The sequence below is a fragment of the Phasianus colchicus genome, chromosome 9, assembly GCF_987193195.1.
Source record: "Phasianus colchicus chromosome 9, bPhaCol1.hap1.1, whole genome shotgun sequence".
Classification (NCBI taxonomy): domain Eukaryota; kingdom Metazoa; phylum Chordata; class Aves; order Galliformes; family Phasianidae; genus Phasianus; species Phasianus colchicus.
This window is the reverse complement of record NC_143444.1, coordinates 21,701,963-21,727,083: the sequence shown is the minus strand read 5'-3', so window position 1 is coordinate 21,727,083 and position 25,121 is coordinate 21,701,963. Positions and strand designations below refer to the sequence as shown.

The 25,121-nt window shown below is 35.2% G+C and overlaps 1 protein-coding gene across 1 annotated transcript in view; it reads left to right on the top strand.

The window, feature by feature from the left end:
* The window catches only part of AK5 (adenylate kinase 5), an 86,408-nt gene that overhangs the window by 8,874 nt on the left and 52,413 nt on the right, over positions 1–25,121 (top strand). The window contains exons 4-6 of the mRNA XM_031600668.2: positions 137–306; positions 434–547; positions 12,148–12,339. Of these exons, the coding sequence (XP_031456528.1) occupies positions 137–306; positions 434–547; positions 12,148–12,339 (476 nt within the window). The remainder of the gene's footprint in view (positions 1–136; positions 307–433; positions 548–12,147; positions 12,340–25,121) is intronic.

Sequence of the window (25,121 nt, the reverse complement as noted above, 5' to 3'; positions counted from 1 at the left end):
ATGACTGGTAACAAACCATGCAACTGCAAGGTGTGTTCTGGTACTGGAGGATTGGTGCTTACAGCAGAGATTTCTCATATGACCGAGTACTTCGGGTGACGGTTTAATTTAATGCTTTGCTTATTCTTAACAATAGGTGGCCCAGGAAGTGGTAAAGGAACACAGAGTTTGAAAATAGCAGAACGCTATGGATTTAACTACATATCAGTTGGTGAATTGTTAAGGAAGAAGATCCACAGCACAAGCAGCAATAGAAAATGGAGTCTAATTGCTAAAATAATTACTACTGGAGAACTAGCCCCCCAGGTACAGCAGAGTTAAGCCTATCCTTTGTTAATGTCTACTTTCTAAGGATTTGTACGTGCTGTCTTAATGTGCACCATCAAGGAAACCTACTTCACAGTACTGAGTAAACTTATTTTCTCTGTGAAAGGAAACAACCATAACTGAGATCAAACAGAGATTAATGCAGATCCCTGATGAAGAGGGTATAGTGATCGATGGATTTCCCAGAGACGTTGCCCAGGCAATCTCCTTTGAGGACCAAGTAAGAGATTGTTTTTGTTTATTTTATTGGTGTTTCTTTAACAGTTAAGCTCCTTGAAATTCCAGAAAAGACTAGTTGTTATTTCTAATTTAGCATTGCTCCTTAAATCTTTGCAAGTATGTAATTACAGACTAAAAGGTCATTCTTTTGGTTTATACTATAGACATGAAGACAAAGTTTTTGTATTTGTAAAAAGAAGGTGTAATAACATAACCAATAATCCAAGTCTCCTGCCTCAGTAATTAAAATCTTCTCGTGATGTAGAAAATTGCATAAAATTTAATAATTAATTTTTTTATACACATCAGTGATTTAGAAAGGGGGAAAATGTATTTCCATATCTAAATGTTCAATTTAATCTACCTTAAGAGAAATACACTTAAATCAATGCATATATTCACAATGCATTTAATCTCATATTACTACTGTGCATTGAAAAGACTGGAATAAAATTGCCTGTTTTGCAGGTTTTCTGAACCAGAACTGATGTATTTTTTTTTTAAGTCACTTTGGTTATTATAAATTACACTCCTAGGATTTAGTCAGCTGAAAGTGTATTTGTGAATTCTATTCAGATGTTATTTTTATATGTATATTTTAAGCTCATCTAAAAATACTTAAATTCAGTGGAGAAAAAACAGGCTATGTCATTTTCTTACCAAGTGCTGTTAACGTAACGGTTATGGTCACAAGTAATGGTTGCAGTTTCAGTGCTGCATTTTCAGAGTGCCTTTCAAGCAGAGCATTTCAAAGTACTTCACAATTGCTAGCCTACCACCAGTTCTGTACTTTGAATTCTAAGTGGCATTGCCAAGACAGAAGTAACAAAGGAAGCAGTTAATGAGGCATTTCATTAGTGTGCTTTTATAAGGTAGCATTCTGGGCAAAATGTAGAAGACTGGTTTGAGAAAATTAAAGGAAATACATAAAATAGTTATTATAGAAAAGAGCCAATGACTGCCAGCTATATCTCCTTATAATTAATGAAAGAGATGATTGATTATTTTATAAATGAAACATAGAGCATAAATTTAGGCACTTCCTTGTCTCATTTTTATCTCCAGTATATTTTGTGATAGCACGACTTAAGTGTATTTCTTGGTACTCTAATTTTGTGCTGATGTTATGGTTGATGAAAGAACAAGGGGGAGGAATGAAAGTGGAAGAACTGACAGGATCTAAATTATTAAGTGCTTCAGGTTATTAAATTCATCCTTTACAAAGGAAAACCAGTTAAACATCACTTGAGCATCCATCATAGGATCCATTAGAAAACCAACTAACAAATGGAATCCAGGATGTATTAGAAAAAGCTCTGGCAAACCACACCATGGAAGGGGAGAAAGATCAAAACTATTTAATGTATGCTTAGACTCTCACTGAATCATTCAAACATGCTTTTCCAGTATTTCCTAATTTAATTTGTAAGATTCCTCTCTACAGATTTGGTTAGCCCTTGTTGATTATATAAGACAACTTGATAAAATACTGATAGAAAGATAAAAACCCTCACTTTTGCTTCTTTTTAGTATGTTCCATTTCTTCAAGGATGCTGTAGATTGGTCTTATTTTTCTAGAGACAAGAGAGAATGCATGTAGTCATTTTAGACTTGATTATATTCTCAGATAGTTTGTTCATTTTTAGTCTAATGGGATTTGCTAAATCATCCTCCTCAAGGTCTGATTCTGCCTGAAAGATAGATGACTGAGTCTCTCTAAAAAAAATTCCACAGCACTTCATAAAGGGTCACCTTTCAATCTTACCTGCTCTGAGATCAATATGGGGAAGGAAAGAAAACTTAGGCTATCCTCTGATTTAATCTATCCTTGCAGCTGACCTTGTATATGAATATATCTAAGGCCATAGAAGTAAATACAGAAAAAGGAAATACATATTTCAACATACACTTTTTTAATCCAGTGGAATATGTTCAGTGTTTCATTTTGACTTCATATTTTACAAAAATAAAATGTTTGCTGTTCTTCAAAATCCTCTCTTTAGTACACCATAATCTTGCTCACATACGGATGGTCTTGTGATAAGGGAAGAGAACTACCAGCAGACATGGTACTCGTCTTTCCTCACACAACGGGGCTGACAGTAATCCATGGCGTGTCAAATTATTTACGTTAAACACGTTAACATTTTTAAACAACTCAGAGATCCCTCAATGAGAAGTGTAATTGAGTTGTGGAGGATTCAGTGATTAAGTGTTGTGATGATTTGTGTAGGTCTGCAATTAAAGCTGCAGCAGGTGTTTTCCACAGCTTAGAAATGTTATCGCTTTCTTGCTCGCGGTGTGTTTTTGTAATTTATAATGAGAAAGAAGCAGAATTTTTCTCATTATCCAAAACTGACAATATGAGAAATAATTAATGGAAATTTCAGGAAAGAAAGTTTTGATTAAATAGTAGGACTCTTTCTAATTAGAAGACCTATTAAGCAGTGGAAAATCCTTGGGAAGAAAATAGCGAAATCCCACAAAACACAAACAGACAGACCACATTACTGAGTAATTATATACCCTATTCGTACAAAGACTTCACCTGTAGAATACTGAAATGTATTGATAAAAAGTTCTGAATAAAAATCACTTCTTTTCTTGTTACCATCAACTTACTTAGGGACTAATACTTATTTTAAGGATGGTAACTTTAAGACCATCCAATACACTCCAGTAGCCACTTTAGGACCATTTCATGTTTATATAACTGAGAAAAAGAACATTTTATAAGACACAAGCCATTATAAAGGTTACTTTTAGGGGAACTGTCAAGAGATACTTGAATTATCTGTATAATTGTTTTCCCTTATTACACGATCTCTTCACTGTAGCTAATTGTTTTCATTAGAATGTTCTAAAATAAAATCATATCCTTTAGAACAGTGACTTTACAGTTTTCTTTGTTCTATGAAGCAGACAAGGGTGACTATTAGTTTACTTTCATCCTTTGAGTGTACTGGGATGTATATTTATCTGTTATGCCATAAAAGCTTTAAATAAGCAAAGAAGCATTCTTTTTACCATTAGCATTTTCCACTGTATAGCCTTTCTCTTTTGCCCTTATTTACATAGATAGAAAAAACACTCCAAGCATATGTTTAATAATACCAAAAATAAATTGCAGGGGAGAATGTGAAGGACAAATTACTAAACTGTATGGAACTAGAGGTGAGTAATACAAGATACTGAGAGAATAGCTAAGGTTCAAACACAGGCTGAACAAATGTAAGGAGAAGAAGAGGTCTACAAACAAAGCAGGCTGCAAAAAACAAGAGTAATTACAGACCAAGCAAGCATACCTGGTCTTTATTAATCAAAGGAAGTCTATATTGTTTTGTTATCCATATCCTTTATATAATTTTAATCTAAGCCACACAATCTCCCCTTTCTCTGCCTCTGCATATTATGGATGCTAACGAACTGGAAGGTATAAAATCTGAACTGTTCCCAAAAACACTAATTCCTTGAACTCTGCTTACCAAACATTTTTATATACGTTAGTAGATTGCTCTCACTGTTAAGAAATGCACTGAGTTATTGCAAAGATAAACTAATTTATATTGGAAGTGGTTCAACATATTAATAGCTAGTGGAAAAGGATAAAGTCAGCTAAGGCACCTGGTTTCTTTTGCAAGCACACATAGAATCTAACTGTGCTGCATCTGCAGATAGCTTTAAAATAAGTTATCTATGTAAAATAATTCTGTTGGTCTTATGGCTGACACAGCTGTTACTGAAACCTGACATCATTTTTGTTTTCATTATTTCTTTATTTTGTAAAAAAGTTAAATGAATACATATATGTCTGAACTCTGGTTAATATAGCCATCCTATATAACATATGGTACAGAAATACAAAATACACAATGTTAAAAAACTCTCGTTGAACTTCACTTGTAATTGCTCTTGCACGCTTTCATCCCATTATCTAATCCAGAAGCCAAACCCTTCTCTAGTAAAAATGTTAGTAAACAAGCCAAGGCATACCACAGCTTATGCTAACATTCCCAGAGATAGGTATCATTAAAAAAAAATTACGACATCTTTCTTATTATGTTGCTAGGCTCTGATGTGGACAGTAAGTACTCAAAGTGTTGCTAGGCAGAACTGTATTAGAACACATCACATATCAGTGACTAAAGTGCCTAAGATAAGTCAGTGTATCATTTGCAACACTCACAGAATCACAGTTTCTCTTCCTGCTCAGATCTCAAAGCCAGAAGGAACTCACTCTGTTTCCAAGCAATGTTGTCAGTATGGAGTAAGTGGATGAAAAGCACTTTACAGATATGAGGAATTTTAAATTAGAATTCAAACTTTTTTTTTAATTACTTTGAACATTGTAATATTACTGTTCTTGTCATCCATATGTTTTGAGAAGGAAAGAAGTCTTAAGATGTCATCAGAGATATTTGCAGATTTTCATCAGTGCTTACAGGCCAGCAGTAACTCTGCCATTCTGGTCACTTAGTTACACCAGCTTAATTTCTTAATGGTCAGTTATTCATTTCAACTTGTCAGACCTCATAGCTGCGAGTACTGGAGAAGTCAGTCAGTTTTCTGGGAACTTCTTATTGGAGTTGAAATAAAGCCTATATTTTTTCTTTTTTATTCTGCCTTTGAAGACTGTAGGAGTTGGACTCAATGATACTTACGGGTCCCTCCCTACTCAGAATATTCTATTCTACGAATATTTCCTTCAGTCCCATGATTATGAGAATGTCAGCTCTCACTATAAAGCAAACTAAGTTTCAAGTACTCATGGTTATAGAGAAAAAAATGAGGAGATGAATTTTAATAGATTAAAAGCAAACAGAACTTCCAGTTTACATACTTATTTTAAATATCTGATTATTTCTGGATTTGGTAATTTTAAAATTCCTTCTGATTGGCAGCATGATGCTTCAGTACTCCTTTATTTAGCTTCTCAGTCACAGACATATAGTAGCCCTAAAGCAGAAATTTCTAAGGTATCCTTTATCTCTGCTGAGTGCAAATACAAGAAAGGTGTTTAGATTCAAAGCACGCTTTCAAAAATGCCAAGGAGAAAATGGTTTACTTACCATTAACCTGTCAGTTTGAAATTCAGCAAGTCACCTAGAGTACCAGCATGCTCAAGCATTCTAAATATCTTCATCTCCACTAACACTGCAGTGAAATGCTCTGACTGGTGTACTGAACTTAAATGACTTGTGAAGAAGAAACTGCAGTTTGACTTTGTGTGCAGTCTCTCACTCATCTGGCAATATATTCTTACCCTTCCCAGGAGAAACAATTTATCATGTTGTTATTTACCAGTTAATTTCACTTACTGCGTCGGAATTTTTTTTTCCCTCCTCCCTTTTTCAGTTATTTATGCGTAACTTTCCTTCCGATTTCAGCAACTTCCTTACCAATATTAACACTTTTAATTTCATTAAGTACTGATGAAGTTTGTTTAAAATTCTTTGTTTCATTAATTGTAAAATGAAATGGGGAACAATTATTAGAATTAATGGATACTCATTAATGAATATCATTTAACACCTTGATAAAGAGAATTAATTTCTAAAAGAATGTACTCTTATAAATATTTTTGTTTCATATGGCTTGGGTGACAAGGATATATTTGAAGATGTAAAATGTTAAAATTTACTACTTCTGTTACTTAAATTATCTGATTATTAGTTTAAAATGTCCTTAAATATGTTATTCATAAATGTACTACATCTACAAAGAATAACTAATTCATCTCAGCTGTGATTCAAGTTTACTTTTTATCTCCCAGATACATTCCTTATGGAAAATTCTGTGTAAATTAATTGTGCTAAAGTAAAGCAGGCCATGCAGAAAGGACAGTATGGGCTGTTGAGGAAGAGCTGACCTCCTCTCACAGTGCCAAGAAAACAGTCTGATGCTTAAACCTCCAAGCAGAAGTGATACCTGCAGTCCTTTCATAAGCTTGACAGAGGTGTTAATGGCCAACTCTCCTGTGGCAGTCCGACTGCTAAGATCATAGTCCGCAAAGAGCTTCCCATGGAAAACCTGCTCCATCAATAATGTGAGCTCCAGAACAACTAATAAAATGAATGCAATCCTTCTGATAATCCACTGAAGGGGGAAGAATCTATTCTTTGCAATAGTAAAGAATACAGTTACAGAATTCTTGTTACAGTAAAGCTATTTCTCTGCGCCACTGTCTTTATATACTCTTCATTTCATTCCTTCCTCAGTGTCTATCTCCCTTCCCCCACATTTCCACTTCACTGTCCTAGTCTGAGAAGCTTCACAGATAGTCTGTGATGATGGATATATATAACCAGTCATTTGTATGAGGAGTAGCAACATACCACAACATAAGGTCGCATTACTAGGTTTCTCTCATTAATTCTCATTGGCCCTGTGAGTTATAAATTGCTTTTTTAAAGGCAAGCAAGAACAGGAAGCCTGTAGAATGGCTTTATTATTGTCTGTCTTCTCCCCGGGTAGCTAAAGCACTCCTGAGAAAAACAAGCAGTGATTCAAGTTTCTGCTGGGTAAGACCTCACATTTTCTCTTTTTCTGTGCAAAGACTTTTCCGTGCTTTCCAAAGGAAAACTCATCCATTGCTGATCCTTATCTCTGAGGAAATAACCTAACAGTCTGTGTTCAGAAAGGCTTAAGATGCCTGCTGAGCAATTCTGAACTCAAGGTCTGCATAGGCTTCTTTGTAGAAGTACTGTATTTACAGCTAGGGATTTCAACTGGTTAGCTCTTCAACACAGAGAAAAATCTGTATTAGTCCCCCCTAAAGGCACCTGGCTCTCTTAATCAATTACCAATTAGCCTTATCACCTACTCTCGGAAATTTGCTGGAAGTTATTGTCAGGCAACATGAGTATGGCTCAAAAGCATTTGCCAGAAAGAATTCTATCCTAGGAATCCATTCTTTGACAAGAAGATTCATGATTTTGCTTTTCTAAAACAAGAAGAAACTATGTAGTCTGGTAACCCAGCAGAGATGGAACTATAAAATAAAATTAGTAATTAGAAGTGAGAGCATCCTTAGAATTGGCATAAATGTACTTGCTAGGAACTTTTGCCAACTGAAATAAAATGCACTGCTGAATTAATGATGATTTTTCATGAGCTGTAGGTTAAGTTTCTCATGAGTGTCTAATGGAACATACTAGAAATTAACAAGCAAAGTACTTTCATCTCTTGCCTAATGAGAAACAACAACAGAGAGTGTAATCATCTAATTTCTAGCAAACAACCACTCTACTTTCACCAACAAGAGGAGAAGTAGAAAATATCCCAAGAGAAATTACCATCTTTCTACTCATACTGCTTTATATCAATTACTGACTTGAATGGAATACTCTCAACTTACTCTTTGTACCACTTTAAGGAAGGAGATTTAAAACCAAAGAGAGTATGATTTACTTACTAGCAAATACTATTCTAAAAGAATGAGAGGACTGAACATTTCTTACCAGTGATATTTTAAGTTACTGCCATATGTTCTTTGTATCAGTTAAAATTCAGAAAGTTGTGAATAACCAGAAACTTATCTGTTCTCATAAACCAAGATTTTTCCCTTCTGCCAAATCCCGATTTGTAAGTAGTTAAATTTGGTTCCCCTGGATGTGAGTAACACTATCTACCTTCAATATAAGATGAGTGTGTTAGGGGAAATCAGCATGAAGGAATGCAGTTCTCCTACCTCTGCTGAATCTATACACAGAGGACCATTTCTGTAAGCTCAGTCTAAGAATAAACTGTATTGCTAGTCAAAATACTCAACAGTGATTAATTCTGAATTAGCTTTGTTTTCACTTGAGTCATAAAAAGTTCTTTGTTAGAAAAAAAAAAGAAAAAAAAGCTAGTTTTATCCTCACATTTATAGAGAGCTAGCTGTACTACCAGAGAAGTAAGCTTAGATGTTCATATATTCACACTACTCTGTTACATTCCACTTTATTTATAAGCATTTTTTGCAAATGGGTGCAGTTGAGGTAAATGGAAGCAGAGCATTTTATGAAAACAAAAATGAAATATCAGTAGTCTTTCAAGGGTTTATCCTGAAGGTTATAAATGCATGCAGGAGAAATATAGTAAATGCTGTTAAGTCTGTTTCCATACGGATATAGAAATTACTATTTCATGCATCAAAAACCAAGCAGAGATGTATTTATTAAATGATTTCCAGCAATTTTCTGATGATGAAGATGAGTATTCTACAAGTCAGAGGAATTCATGAAGGCATCGTATAATCAGACTCTATTTTGTATTCCTATCTCAAACGGGCTTGAATTACCTTTTTTTTTCCACTTCCAAAAAAGTTTTGGACAATACTTCATTTAAACTAGGCTTTATGAACTAAGAATTTTAAGCCATTGTTCTTGGTGACATTTTATTTCAGTGAATGAAATGTATTTCAAATAACAAAAGCCAGACTGTCAGAATAAATAGTTTTAGTTCTCTGGATTCTGGTACTGCCTTTTGTATTGTTACTGTTACTAATCAGAAAATTAAGAACAATACTTAGTTCCTATAGAGAACTTACCATTTTAAAAAGCGATAGGGAATAATTAAAGCCTAATTAATTAATTTTCCACAGCAATTACTATGTTGCACCTCATTATTATCTTAATTTTACAGTTAGAAACTTTAAAAAATAGGCCCAGAGTATGCTTTCCCATTTTCTTAGAAAAGAACTGTCTGCTGCCTTCTGTCTTGTTTGCTGGATTTAAGCAGATGAGAACTGACACACCTGATGGGTCACGATGACTTTCAGATCCTTCCCTCACTGTGAGGTTGCAATTACTCAGCCACGGTTTCTTTAAAGAACTGAGGCTGCCTGTGGAAAGCTGCAGTCTCAGGTTTGTGTCAAAGAAGAGACATTTCCTTTGTTTCTTTTTCTTTTGGGGCTACTTATTTAACAGGAGATCTATTTATTTTAAGTCCTCTGTGTAAGGTTTGATGCTGTAAGAGAAGTTATGGGATAAGCAAGACCTTAGGTTCTACACCAGAGGAGGTCTAGTGAGACTTCATAGAACTGAGGATGTGGTAGGTGGTAGTCCTGAAGGTATTTGGGAGTAAGTGTTGAAAGTAGGAAGAAGGCCAGCTATAGCTTGAAGCTACAGCTTCAACTGAAGATTTCTTACCATCTTTCCTCATGGCTGTTGGAATCTGCTGAAATGGAAATCCTAAATAAAGCTCTTCACTGTAATAAGTCTGTGTTGCATAAAAGTCAAACACGGAAGCTTACTTTCATAGTCTTCCACATGAATAACTATGTAACCCTAAAGCTACTGCATGGTAATAAGATTAACTGTCATAATTAATTCATCCCATAAAAGGATGAAATAACCCTGTCAATTAAAACAGGCTAAAAAGACAGAGACGATATTTATTTATTTATTTTTAAAAGTTGAAGTACCTGTTTTGGACACAGCTTCTCTCTCAATCACAATAATTTAAAAAAGAAAAATCAAAGTTCAAGGTTGGTTGTTCCAAAATCTGATATATACTCAGAAAAAAAATATGAGATTTCTATTTTGGGGTTTAGGTTTTAGTTTCTGTCCTCATGTCTCCAATCATCCACAATGTGAATAAAATATAAATTGATTTTCTTTGAGATCTCATTTAGTTTTAATAATGGTAAAGAGGCCACCATTCTTCTTGCTACTGCTGCTTATCAGAATGTCCTTTGTGGTTGGAAAATGGCTCTGCTTTCTATCTCCTCCATATCCTCTCTTTTAGTGAACTACTTTGCAAGCAAGAGCTAATGACCATCACTCCAATTTTGAAAAGTTGTATTTGTGGGTTTTTTTTTTTACTCCAGGAGAGCCTTTGTATGCCTACACTGCCAATAGAAAAGGCCATGTACTTCGTGTTGTATTCCTTCAAATGACAGAAATCCTGCCAGTCTTGACTATTCAGTCTAGTATATGGCTATTCTTAGGCAATTGGACATCTTTGGATAGAGGGATCTAGATAGAAAGCATATTAAGAAACACGTTTTTGTTCTGGCCCTCAACAGTAATATATTGGTAACAACTTGTGTAAAGAACATAAAGAGAGAAATGCCTTCTTTATTCCTTTAGAACACATGTAGATGTTTTGGTGATATACTTGTATGCTTCAAATCAACAAAAGAACAAAGAAATCTATTCTATAAATTGGAAACACCATGCAAAGCATGTGTATTTGGTTCTCTTGGTCATCCACCATAATTTTTAATGTAATTAGATTACGTCATTTCAAGAATAGTAAGCTAATTTGATTCACTAATATGAAAAAGACTTTTTTTTATATAAGTATGGACTGCAGAAATGACTTCATGCTTGTGTGTGAGAACCAATAAACCCTTTCTAATCTGTAATGAGATTAAAATATGCACAGTACAATAGGGTTTATTTTTATCATACAGAGAATCATAATACATTTTAAAAGGCAGTCTTAACGAGAAAAAGATTTTTTAAGTGTGTCTTTCAAGGGACGGATATTTATTTGTAAAAACAATAAATTAGAAGAACAAAATCAGATCTCATGAATGTGATCAATAAACACTCGTAAATTGTAAAATTCTTTGAGTTCACATTTCTGACTGACTTCTGTTTCTTCAACCATGTGTACTAAGTTGCAGTGACCTCTGACGACTGCCTGTGAACATTAAGCAGAATTACTAAGTGGGGCTGAAACAGAACTTGCCACACTAACCAAAAAGGATAGGAGAAATTAAAATCCTCTTAACTGCCACCCAACCTCTTGAGAAGTGCACCGACTTCAGCAAAATTTACAGGAATGGAGAAAGTCTTACAGGAAAATAAATGCTATAATACTAAGAGGTCCAGGCAACATTTATGTAATACTTGAACTGAATCACAGAATTGCAGGGGCTGGAAGGGACCTCTAGAGTTCATCTAATCCAACTTCCCTGCCAAAGCCGGCTCCCTAGACCAGGTTGCACAGGTAGGCATCCAGGTGTGTCTTGTGTATCTCCAGAGAAGGGGACTCTACAACCCACCTAGGGCAGCCAAAATGAAAATATATTCTAACAAGGTACAGGTAGAATTATAAAACATTCATTAAAAAGGAAAAAGTGAGCCATACCAGAGTGCAGGCAAAAGCTCACAGCTGATCTTGGAACAGGTCTGTTTTCCCCTAATCCTAGGCATCTGTCAGCTTCATCGTAGCTGCTGGGTTTTAAATGCTACCTTACTGAAAAGAAACCTTCCAGAAACAGAAACCATACAGTTCCCTTCAGAATACAGGGCATTTGTATTTTGCTCTTTATAAAGATCTGAATTTTAGCTAAGAGAACCTTCTGGTAATGAAAACAGCAGGTAAGACTAAACAAGTTTTTTCTAGAGCAAAGTAAAAAATCTCCTTCAAAATTTTCCTTATAATTTCACATAAGACAAATAGGCAGGCCTTCAAATAAGAAAAAGTAGCTTTTCCTCAAGCCTATGAATTCTTACCCTCCGCAAAATTGAAAGTACTTAATTAAGATCCACTTTATGCAAATGTTGCATAGCTGAGTCTTATCTAGTAATGGATTTGCTGAGTCCTGTATTTCAGAGCAGTCAGCTTATTCACAGGCTTCTTGAATTGCTTTTTTTTCCACAGATCTGTACCCCAGATTTGGTGGTGTTCTTGGCATGTTCCAATCAAAGGCTTAAAGAAAGGTTACTGAAGCGCGCTGAACAGCAAGGGAGACCTGATGATAACCTGAAAGCTACTCAAAGAAGACTAATGAATTTCAAGCAAAATGCTGTTCCACTGGTTAAATATTTCCAGGAGAAAGGGCTAATTGTCACAGTAAGTCTTCTAGTATATACCTCTGAAAACTGTTGTGGTTACGTTTGATTTCTTTGGTTTTCTTTTTGTTTTAAGATAGGCTAAATGACTCAAATTATGCTTTAGATACCTAAATAACCGTGTTGACTGAAAGCAAACCTTTATGTTCTGACTGTAGCTATGAAGTGAAGGTGTACTTTAATATAATATGGTTTTCTTTACATTGTTGTTCTGTAGAATCCATGACATTTTTCAACTGCTATGCTAAGAATAGTACATGAGAATAAAAGGGTGTGTGCTTGTAGGTATATATAAGTATGTATGAGAGAGAACATTGGCAAGGACTTATACTGTCTTCCTAACTGTGTATTTCCAAGATGGTGTTACCAGATTTAGCCATTCATTTTACACTTTCTGAAGGTGGGGAGATAAAAGGTTGTGAAACCTTCAGACTGGCTTAGGCCACTATGAATTCTATACTCCTTTATTTATTTCAGTGCAGCAGTCTCATTGTCTTTCAAATAGTTATGTAATTTCTGGATGCTTGTCTTGGGAAGTGAGGAAAGCAGAAAAAAATAAAGCCTAAAGGCAAGCAGATCTCAGTCTGGAGTAACTTAATACAGGTTGTCAAAGAAGTTAATATATATTTGTTGCATGGAGTTGTAAGATGCATATAATATTTACACCTAACTATATACACAATATATATACACATCATATATATAGTAAGAAAATATAAATATACCAGTAACTAAAAAGTCCATAGATTATCTTATCATGATTTTAATATGCCTTATTATGTGGTGTCCTAGAAACGTTAACATTTTAAGTTAAAATTTTGGTGATGAGAATATTGGGATGTAAACAGACCACTTGGAAATTAGTAAGAATACAGACTTTTGCAGTACTCAGTGTAAGAAAGACTACCTCTAACCACAAAACAAACCAGAAGCTGCATGCATAAATAAAGCTAGATGAGGACAATAGAAGTAGGGCTACTGAGTGCTCCTGAAGTACATAAGTGCTTAATTGTGTCTAATTCAATGAGCAGTTGACAATAGTTGAATTAGTGGCAAGCTCTAAATTACAAGCTGAGTCTTTTTGTACCAGTGTGTGGAACTTGTAGTATGTATGGTACTATAAGAGCACAGTTGGCCTCTGTTTCTTATAATAGCCTAAATAATTAAGGTACATTGTCCTCATGGAAAATATCACACATCACTGGTCAGAGTGTCTTTAACTCTAAGTCATCTAATGGTGTTGGTAGTCCCAATAATGCAATTCAATACCTTTTGGAATTTTGGAATGAAAATCCCAAGAAATACTTCAATTGTCTTCTCCAGAGAATATCTGTTCTATTTGAGGATTGTCATTAACACTGGAGAGGAGGACTCCAGAAGACTGGAGGTCTTGGGAGTTGCTTTAAATTATTAGGGGAGTATGTGTTTTGTAATATTTCTATAGCCTTTTCAAGTGCTCTTCCTACAGAAAGCCTGTGTAGTTCTTAAGGGAAGATGAGTCTGTTGTTGAGAAAGCATGTGGGGCATTTGGCTAGAATTGGAATTGAAACTGTAGTTCACATGTCTTATTAGAGCTGCTCCAGGGCAGCTGCTTTTCCCTTGTCGCAAAACAGGATGCAGTGGCGAAGCTGAGCCTTGGGATTTAGATGCAATACTAGTTTTATGGCCAGAAGATGAGGATATATTTTCCTGTAGATGATAAAGAATACATAAGGCATATCTCATCTCTATAAGATTTCATTGCGTATGGAAAACAGACTTTGCAGATGCTTAGGGCAGAACAAGTAGGAAGGGAATAAATGAGAAAAAGGAGTACCCGGGAAAGAAGTAAAAATAGAAAATTGATTAAGAAATAGATTAAGCATGCATACTCCAGAACAAGTAAGCAAGTAAAAATTCCTACAAAAATGTATTTTTAAAACCATGTGACTTTTAAACAGAGGAGACATATTCTAAGCCCACATAAAAAACTACACACCTCCACAGAAAGTTTGAAACTTCAACATTAAAAAATGGTTATTTTGTCATCATTTGTTCCTTTTCTCAATTTACAGACCAGCATTATTTATTGAGTTTTGACAACAGTTACTTTTAATGTGTTCGTTTTGTTGGAAATTATTTTGCCCAATGGGAAATCTATTTGTGTTTCTGCCAACTTCCTGTCCTATTCCTTTAATCAAACATCAGTGGACACAACAGATGTTTTCTTATTCTGCCTCATGTTTGCTCTCACTCAAAAATCCTACTTCCTTCTTTGCTGATGAACTTGATCATTGTTTTCGTTTTGAAAAAAAAAAAAAAAGAAAAAAATCTATAAATTTTTTCATAGCTTTTCATCAGTGGAAAATACAGTTTTTTTTCAAAGCTCTGGGTTCCAACCAATACCAGTGAAGGACTCATCACCTTCTCCTAGTGGATGTCTTATATCTTCAGCTTGCCTTTATTAGTATGTATCTGTATAATAAACATGTAATACTAGCATTTCTACCTACATTTGAGACACCTGCAAACTCTATTTCCTTACAGGAAAAGGAAGCAAGATAGAGTATCACATTCATCCATCTGATTATAATGTTGAACCTGCAAGGCACTGAAATATTTTGAGGATGAGAGCAGTGTAAGAACTTGAAAAGCATAAAATAGAATTACACTAGCCTAATTTCTGAAGGAATGAATCCTTGAGGCAAGGTCAACCAGAAAAAAAGAAAGATTGCTCCATCAGATATTTCACACTATAATTGACATATTTTGGTCAAGTTAATAGAAAACCACATTCTTCTAGTTTCAGATCTTATTGGTTGTGTTGCTCAGGTGTAATTCTTTCCCCATATCTCCCCACCCTGCCCTTGGCCTTTGATAACCGGTGATAGGACTAGAGGGAATGGTTTCAAGCTGCGCCAGGGAAGATTCAGGCTGGATATTAGGAAATACTACTTCTCTGAAAGGGTGGTCAGGCACTGGAATGGGCTGCCCAGGGAGGTGGTGGAATCCCCTTCCCTGGAGGTGTTCAAGGAACGTTTGGATGTTGTGTTGAGGGATATGGTTTAGCAAGAACCACTGGTGATAGGTGGATGGTTGGACTGGATGATCTTATAGGTCTTTTCCAACCTTAGTAATTCTGTGATAATATTATATAATATGTATCTCATACTTCTTCGCTGCTCTCTATGCTTTATCTTTTCAGATAAGGCATGCTATCCCTAATCTCAGAGGCTGATCCCGATTTCTGTTTTCATGGAAGGAAATGAGGGCCCCACCTAGAGTGCTTCTAAGAAATGGGAAGGCATACCTGTTCCTTCTGAAAAAGTCCTTCTTTGGAACAATAAAGTTGGAATATCCAACATTTTGGATTTTAGCTCAGATTTAACAGATCTGTAAATTGCATTATAATTAAGTAGAAAATATCTTCTATTTTCACAACTACATATAACCTGTGTTTAAAATTCTGTTTAGCAATGTGTTAGCAGATATACCATCAAAACCTGACTTTACTGATTGCCACTTCTGAAGAATAACAAGAAAATAGTAATAAATACCACAATATTGGAGATGGAATATGTAAATAAAATAACTTGAGGGGAAAAAATACAATCCTAAACACTATGGGACTAATATGTTCTAATGCTTTTAATGTGGTTGCTGTCCTTACAACTACCATGCTCTGAAAAAATACTTTTCTTGTTACAAATAATAAAAGGTTAATCCTTCTTCCCTTCACCTCTGGCACTCCAGGATAAAGCTGATACGGGTTAACTGAAGGTCTAGACCAGCACATCAGTGCTGTCTGCTTAGAGCTTGCTGTTAGATATCTATTAAATGAGTTCCTTAAGAATCATTTGAAAAATTCAGCTGAAAATGGTTTCTTAGTGTTAAGATGTATTTCTTTTCTGGACATTATAACGATATTTCATCATCATTAGACTTCTGCAGTGAACTACTTAGCTCTTAAGAACTCTAGCATAAGGTTCAAATAACCTTTGAATAAATTACTATGATGTAAAATTATCCTAACTAGGAAACTTTTTTTCACATACATCCCATTGGACATAATTCACCCTACTGCAGGGAAGTTGGAAGAACCTGTATTTTAGAAACTAGCGATTTGTACTACACCAGTGCTAACTGTGGGAAGATGGTAGGATAGAGGAGAGGCTAGATCTTTACTTTGCCTTATTCAGACATGTATTTTAAATCTCTGCTATTCCTACTCCAGTGACAGCTATCACCCAACTACTAGTTATTTTCTGAAGGATGATTAAGTCATCACATCACTTTAACTGGAATTTTATCTGGCATGGATATAATGGATATAATACCATTATTTGTAAAAAATCTGTGTAAGTCTAGTGCTTCAGTGTCAACCTTGTTATGTTAGTAAGTGTGTGTGTGTTCTTAAAAAAAAAAAAAAAAAAAGACTGTCTTTAATGAGAGAGAAACATTATGCATTAAAAGAAGGCTGAGGACCTTATTTAAACAGTCAAGACAGGACAGCATCCTATCTTGGAAAATGTTGTTTTTACCAATGTCTTTGTATCTCACTTGTCTGTTTAGGGAATCTATTACGGCTATGCAAAACATTAAAATGACTTTCAGACTAGGCAGAGAAATGAAGAAAAATGAAAAAAAGTAGCTAAAGCTGGAAACAAGCTTTTGAGCACAAATTTAGAAGTGAAATAGTTGCGGGTGAGGGAAATAGCTTATAGAGCTGTCTGCCCTCATTAGCATCAAACAAGCCTAATGGCTGTCAACTGTCATAGAAAAATTCCCCGTGGAACAGCATTATATAAATTTTTCTCTTGACTTAGTTATAAAAAATGTTTTTCAATAGCACTGCACACTGACATGAACTTAAGCTCCAGGCTGTGATTTACCAATACACTAGTGAAAGTATAAGTTATAATCCATTTCTAAAGTTTCTGTGCTATCATATAGTTGTCCAACTTCAAATTTTGGTTTAGGCCTTTTGTTTTCCTTCTTTTGTTAGCTTTGAATTTTGAGTTCAAAGGACTTTCAGTTACTCATTCCCTTTAAGTTGCCCTGCTTCCCTCTGAGAAGTGTGGGTCCTGTGGTCCTGCCAGTAGCTCTCAGGGTCAATGCAGATCTTACTGATAGGAAGAGGTAAGCAAATGTCTGATATGAACCTCCACCCTGCTTGCCTGATGGGAGCCACTGCTGGGCACCTCTCCCAAACAACAGTCCAGCTCTGAGAATCTTCTCCTCATTGAAGGCATTTGAAGGCAGAAAGCAGACTGATTCATTGCACTTGGTTTTGTGGTAGTTGTACTTCTCCATGCAGTTTCACATTAAATAATTTTTAAAAGTCCCATGCTCCCTTCCCTGAAATAATTCCAGGAATAGGGACTGCTAGCCATCACCTCCCCTGCATGATCTCAGTTCTCCACCAGAGGCTCAGGAACTCATTTATATGCCATCTGATGCCTCACATCTTGCATTTTTTTGCAGGAAAGTAATACAAAATCTAATATTACAGATAGTTTCACTCAAACCTAGATCTGCCCATATCTCAGCATAGCCCTTTTCCACATGTCAGAAATATGAGTTTTGCTTTACAGAGGACATTGAGCTGAGGTTTTCCATTGGCTGCCCCAGTGAACCAATATGTTCTCAATTATCTCTCAATTGTTTAAAAAATACAGTAGTCAAAGTGCAGTCCTGCAGGAGCACGTTAGGTGTGCTTTCACTGTGATTACCATACTGGCTTTTCAGGATACTTCTTGTTTCTTGGTGGTGAGAAGAGAGTCAGCCAAATTCTATTATTTTTGGAACCTCTCAATTCAAACAAAGAATGTAGGCACCTGTCTGCGGGAACCTTAAGACAACGGGTTTTGTTTGTAGCTCTGGAGTCATCTTGTGGTTTACTGCATAGTTCCTAAATCTTTTTGTAGTTTCCTGAATGTTTATGCTTATATAATCATAAAAAAAAATTCTATGCAAGAGGAATGAGATGTTGGATAGGAAATAATTACAATCACTTTCATTCTTTTTGGTGATTCAAAGCAATGAAAGAGAAGCTGAAGCTTAGAACAGGTAACCAGGCCTCAGCAGACATGGACAGTCACCCAGCTGCCACTGCTAATTAAGGGTCAGTGCATCTCTGCTATATTTGATTGCTCTTCTGCAGAAAAACTGGGACAAAAGAGCAAGCCTGTCTCCATAACTGCTGTTTCCTGTGGAACTGCAGAACTAGAGCATGTATATACATGCTGTCATCACTGCTAGGTCTTACATGGTGTCTCAGCACTATTCATGTATTACTACTTAGCAAGATATTTTGAAATACGTACCAAAGTATGTATATGAATGAAATATATGTAGAAATATTCCTAAGAAAACTGTTTATAAATATATACACATTGTATATGAGGGAGATGATTAATTTGTGTATATGCAGAACCATGTGCACTGTGTACACTTCCAAAGCTTCAAAATATTCTGATTATATGATTTATGTTAGCAAATTCAGCATATCGAAATACTAATGTCTGCCAGAGAGTGGCCAGGCTTGGAAAGCTGCCATTTGTTTGTATGCATGTGTGCAGAAAAACCTTCAAGTTGGTAATTCTTTGCTGAACAGAATTGCTACAGCACTACATTATTTTCTAACTTTGAAAGTGTGATGATTTAAATAAATACAAGCTTTCTGAAATCTGCCCTTTAAGCCCTGATAACTACAGCAGGAAAAAAAAAAAAAAAAAGTAGATGTAAAATAAAAAGAAGAAGAAATAAATACAAATTCTGTCTGTATAGTTGGTCATAGATGAGTACATGGTCCAAAACTGATGTAGGAATACAAGAGAGAGGAATGCTGTTTCTGACAGGCACACTGTCCCAGATTTTATCCATTTCTGGCACTGTGAATACCAATACATGTTTAAAATTAACAGGGCTGTTTTTACAGATCTGGAGCTAAAGCTAAGTGATGAAGCCAAGATTTCATGCAGAGAAATGAACTGCAAGAGATATTTAAAATATCATGCTCTATATACTCTTCAAGTCATTTTAAACTGTTCATCTTAAGGTAATTAATCTGAGTACTTTGGGTGAATATTAACTACAAGTAGGAAATTAAAAGCTAAAGTGAGATTTTACAGAAGATTCTCTTTTTTTATTATTATTTTTTTTATTTAGAAGACCCTCATGCTAAGAAATCAGCTTAGAAAAAGTACTTAATCTCTGGAAAGACTTTTTGCATTGGATCAAGATTATTTGGCATCAATGAGCAAACTTTCCTATATTAAACTGCACCTGATCTTGTGAGGACCTAGCAGAAGAACCAGAACCCCCATTTCAGTTATGCTTTTTATGTTAAAATCCCAAAATAGACCAAAAAATTATAAGTGATTTTTAGTTCTGATTACTGCTGGTGGATCTTCTCCATGAAAACTTTATATCCAATGATTTCCTGATTTTATGCCAAATCCTTTTTCTGACATTTGATTGATGAAAGAATTTCACATACCAGCTTATGTAAGTTACTACATCAACAGAAGTGGTCTTTCATCTCTCCAGCAAGCTCTCAGTCTCACAGCTCTGATAAAACATAACTACGTTAGGTGATATTCTGGTGATATTTCCTGAATCTTAAACTAGTAACTTTAGCTGCTGTTTAATATCTCTATTTCTTTATGCACTGGGCAATGGAATGTTTGATCTGATACCAATCATAGTCTGGATTCAAATGGGTGAAGCGAAACTGAGTAGACTGGCCTCTCATCATGCCATCTAATATTATCCTGATTGTTGGAGCATTTTTCTGGTCCTCCTTTTCTTTATTTTTTTTCTGTAGATTCACTACATCAAAACCATACAAAAGATTTCCCCTTCTCATTTTTTAATGCATTGTAAAGGTAAATTTATTAACATTTGTGAATGCTCAGGAAAGTGTCAAAATGAAGGAGATGCTCAGATTGTCAGCAAAAAGTGATGCAGGTAATGTTCTGGACCACTGTTGCTTTTTTCTCTAGCATTCTCAAGTCTTATTTCAGCATTTAGGTTCAACAATGGTTAGATACAGCTACAGTGTTCGTGAAGAACTAAGAAAGCTGAACAGCTACTCACATAGTGTCTGACTCAGGGAACACAATGCACAAGACAGTGCTAGTGTGAGGACAGTAGTCTTGCTATCATCTGTTAATTATATATCAAGGATTTTTTTTTTTAATAAATAAATTACCCCTTAATTTGTTCTGCTAAAAATATTTTTTAGGCAGATCTTAAAATAGTTTCTTTACGTTTTCCACTGGATTTCCCCACCCACTTTTGACCACAAAGTCAAATTAAAATTTTACATCCACATTTTGAAGACTAGCACTTCATAATTTTCTGTCCTGTCAGGCCATTTCCTGCTTTTTACTATCCACTGTGTTTCATTAATTATATACCTTTTATAATGCCTGTGTCATCTCCATCTCCTACCACTGCAAGAGGCCAATTAGGCAATGTAAAAATACTCTTTTCGCTAGTTTCCTATTGCATTCCACCTTCTGTGCTCTTTTGGCCTTCTCTACTGAAATGAACAAAATTCTGTGTAAGCGCCGAGTCCTTACAGAGAGGGAACCTAGAATGTGGGTAATGCAGTTTACGTTCAAGTTGCTTATTAAATTTCTGAATTTAAATACACTGAAAATAATTTCAATAACCCTCTTTATATCCCAAAGTCTTATCCCACAAGTTTTGCTAGAAATATTCTAGCTATTTCACTTATATTCAGTACTGCTTATATCTGGTTTTTGTTTTCTTTTTACAAGAACATTATCACAATTTTCTTTTCTTCTTCAAGCTATGTGTGTTGCCTCAGCCTGCTGCAACTGCTGTAATGGCCACCAAGGGTTTTGTGGGTACATTAGCTTTCAACTTTGATCCCCCTCACGGATGCAAGACACTAATGAGATCAAGACCTGTAGTGCGAACAGAAGCTTTTCTTTATCTATTACAATTCTTACTCTCTCATATCTCTTGAATTTAGAAAGAGGGTCAGGAGCCATGTGAATTCTGAAGTCAGATTGGTTTTGGTTCTGAGAACCATTTGTTACATCTTTAACTACATACAGGAGAGTATCTCTTAGAAAAGCACTAAATTTTGTAGAATGAGAGTTATGATACAGAAGAAGATATACAGAATAATTTGTACAGATGTAGATATTCTCTCATAGTTTAGGATAGGACTTGGTAACAGAAACAATGCCACTATTTTTTTTGACAGATGCTCAGATGATCTTTGACCCTCAGTTCAACAGGCAGCTGTGCTAGAAATAACTTTCAGTGGAATTTATTTGATAGCTTATCATTAAGGGTGCAAAACAATTTGTTGTAACCCCTCCCTGGTAACATACTTATAATTTATGTATTTATAAAAATGGTACAGCTCTGAGAGAAGAGTATGTAGGAAACCTTCTGCAAAATAAATCATAGGCAAGTGTCCAGGCTCCTTACTATTTAAGGTAAAAGAGTGCTTGAGTTCACATCAGGGAATCTGTTAAAAATCAGCTGGTGTGCAAAATCAATTGCTTGCACAGGGAACATAGATAAAGGGGCTCTCTGCAGGTTCTTGCTTTCTGCACTGGAAGAAGGCAGAAGTCAACATGCCAGATGGAGGGCTATTAATGGAAGTTGGAAATTGGTTAGTGTTAATAGGACCATGCAGAATTTCCTTTGTCAGGAAATATATATTTAGTTAGCTCTCCTATTTCCCTGGTGTAATTTTAATACAGAGTAAGCTTTACAAATAATTAGGATCCTCTTGTTTTAGAGTATAGACCAGCCCCAGATCTCCTAGAATTGAGTAAGAGATTACAGCTCTCTGGAAGTTGGGACAGTGAGTTTCAAAAGTTACTGGGAGCTAAATCACTGGAGTCCAAGCTAATAAAAATTACAGGCTTTCTTCCTTGACAATAATGACAGTATGGAATGCAATCACCAGTTCCAGTCACTGCAACAATGCCTTCAAAAAACACCTGAAAACAAAAATATCTGACACGTCCCACACCATACCCTTCAATCCACGAAAAGAAAGTGAACTTCTGTTAGAAATATTGCTGCTACATGAGGTTAACTGCACAAAGATACCCTTCTAGTTGATTTTTTTTTTCCATTTGGAAATATAAATTGTTTACTCTTTAGATTGAATGCAGTGCTATGTTTTACAATGAGAATTTGTATTTAACTGAGCAAGCTTATGAAGTGATGACAATTAGACAAGTCACAAGCAGGAAGAATAAGAACAAAGGGCCTTCATCATCTCTGGTGGTGTTTGAGTCAGGACAAACATTATGAACGTTATGTTCAGATGTATACAGTTGTCAGAACCTGTTTTTCATAACTTATTTACTGAATTACAATTTCATAGCAGAAAAAAAAAAGAGCATGAAATTAACTAATGGCCTGATTTTAGAACTTCCATGTTGACGTTATGAAAAACAGGTGATAAAAACTCAGTGGTCTGATATTCACATTATCTCCTACTGAAATCCACTGACGCAAGGTGCTGCAGCACACTTCAAAGTTACTAACTGAAAGGCTTTTAATGCATAGCTACATACATTAAAAAAATCACAATGAAAACAAAGAATTCTGATTATACACCTGCCCATTAGTGTAGTTGCCAATGCTCTTTTTTAAGAAGGGAGTGGCCAGATTGCCATTTGCAGTGTCATTGCTGCTGGCTTGTGCATGTGCCACTTCTCACAGTATACACATGAGACCAGTTAATTGTTTACAAAATCTGCTGGGAGCTTCAATCCCATTAGCTGAAAATTGAGGTAAAATAAACGTGGACTAAACATTGGAGAGCCAAGATTTCATAGGCACATCTACTGTTATTCCCAGTCATTTACCTCAGCAGTGGGTATTATTCTAGAAATCAAGCTTACAGCTCAGAACAACAGTTTGCTTTATGCATACACTATTGGCAAATTGTTTTGTCGACATTACCCAAAAAGGACAGGCTAAAGGATTGTAGTCTTCTCTTCCAACCTTAACATTGATTAATCTAAGTTTTTATTCTGCATCGTTGAGGTGGTTCATTTTTACACAGTTGTCAGTGATTTTTTGAAGGCAATATAATAATCCTAAAGCTTGTTTGCCTCCTTGCGGATTTGTTATGACAACTATTGGCTTTCCCAGTCAAATGAATTTAAAATACACAGAATTGTATCAAGTTATAAGGGCAGGGATCATTACTTTTATCTTACTCATGAATTTATGGCTGGATTTTGAAGCTCACTATCCAACGTTTTGATTTAGATTTTTCTAGAGTTTCTATATTGTAATTGCTTGCTCAGGCAGTGAGGAATCATTGAAACAATTAGTTAAATTTCTTTCTTATTTTAGTTAAAAACTCAATCATAGAGAAAAGTGCCCTTCTACATTAAATGCTCGGATCATAAACTGGTGTAAATTGATACTATTCATTGATTCTAATAGGATTTTCACAGTTGAAACTTACTAGATTTATTCATTTGCAACAACACAACACACTTCTATGAAGGGTGTATGAGGAAAATTTGTCACTCGCATTATTTATGAGTCAAATGTCTTGTGCCAAAGTAAGCCAGGAATGTTTGAGGAAAAGTGATGAGAAAAAGCAGCATGCTTTGCAAAGACAATATTTCTTCTTTCATTCTTTTACATTATTGTTTCCCTTTTGTTGATACTTCTGGTGTTTGCAAGAATGTAAATTAAAACAGCATCCTACAAAATTTCAAAAAGCTTATTTGAGGTGGATTTCGTACTCAGGACAAAAACAGTAATAATAAAATGTGAAGCATTCAGTTCCTAATCTGTTTGTCATAGAAAAAGGAATACATTATAATTTGTTCACATCAGGGCAATTCCGCAAAGAGAAAAATGAGATGCGTACATCCTCAGAAAGGTATAAAATTGATTTTTGCTTTCTCACCATTGGCAGTAGAGTACTGCCACTAATATTGCTCAGAGCAAACATATGCACCAGGTGTCCAAAAACAATGTCTACGGATTGGCAGTGAAATATGTAATTTAGGCTTCACAATGCTTATGCAATAACATAGAGGTACAGACAAGGAAGAAATAGTTGATTCACATTACCTAAATGTTAGTAGTAATTGGAAACATCTTTTGAATGAAAATGCCGCTCTTGCTCAGACCCAAAGAGGATAATATAGTCATCCTACAGTCAGTTTCCATTTTTTTCCCCTATCTGAATTTTCTGAAGACAAAGAAATTGTGTGGAAACACATACTAAAGCCAGACATCCAGAAAGACAACTTCAGAAGAGCCTGAAGATGTTTTTTATCACCAAGCATATCTTCCTCTCTAAGGGACTACAATCAGATATTGTTATACATACAGAGATCTGTTGTTTCAATGTAAGACTTGGACACCTACTTTTAACAACTAGAATCTAAACTTTCTGGAAAACTTCACAAATCTTGTCTTTGATCTGCAAATTATCACAAGTTTACTTTTAGAGTGAGTCACGATTGACACTGCTTAACATTTATCATATATAGCATAACATGACCATTAGAATGAACTTTTTTTTTTATAGTCTTTGATATTATACTCCATAAAAGCTGTGAGATTTAGTAATATTTATCACATGCAAAAGGGTGGAATTGGAACTGTATTAATGTTTATTTGTTAATTATTGTGATTTTTTAAATTTTTTTTCTACATTCCAAGTAATTTCACTGCAAAGATAAAGAAATCTTCATTTCTTTGAATGTCTTGTTTCATTGGAATTTTTTCCAAAAAAGAAAAAAAAAAAAAAAAGCAAATATCTTT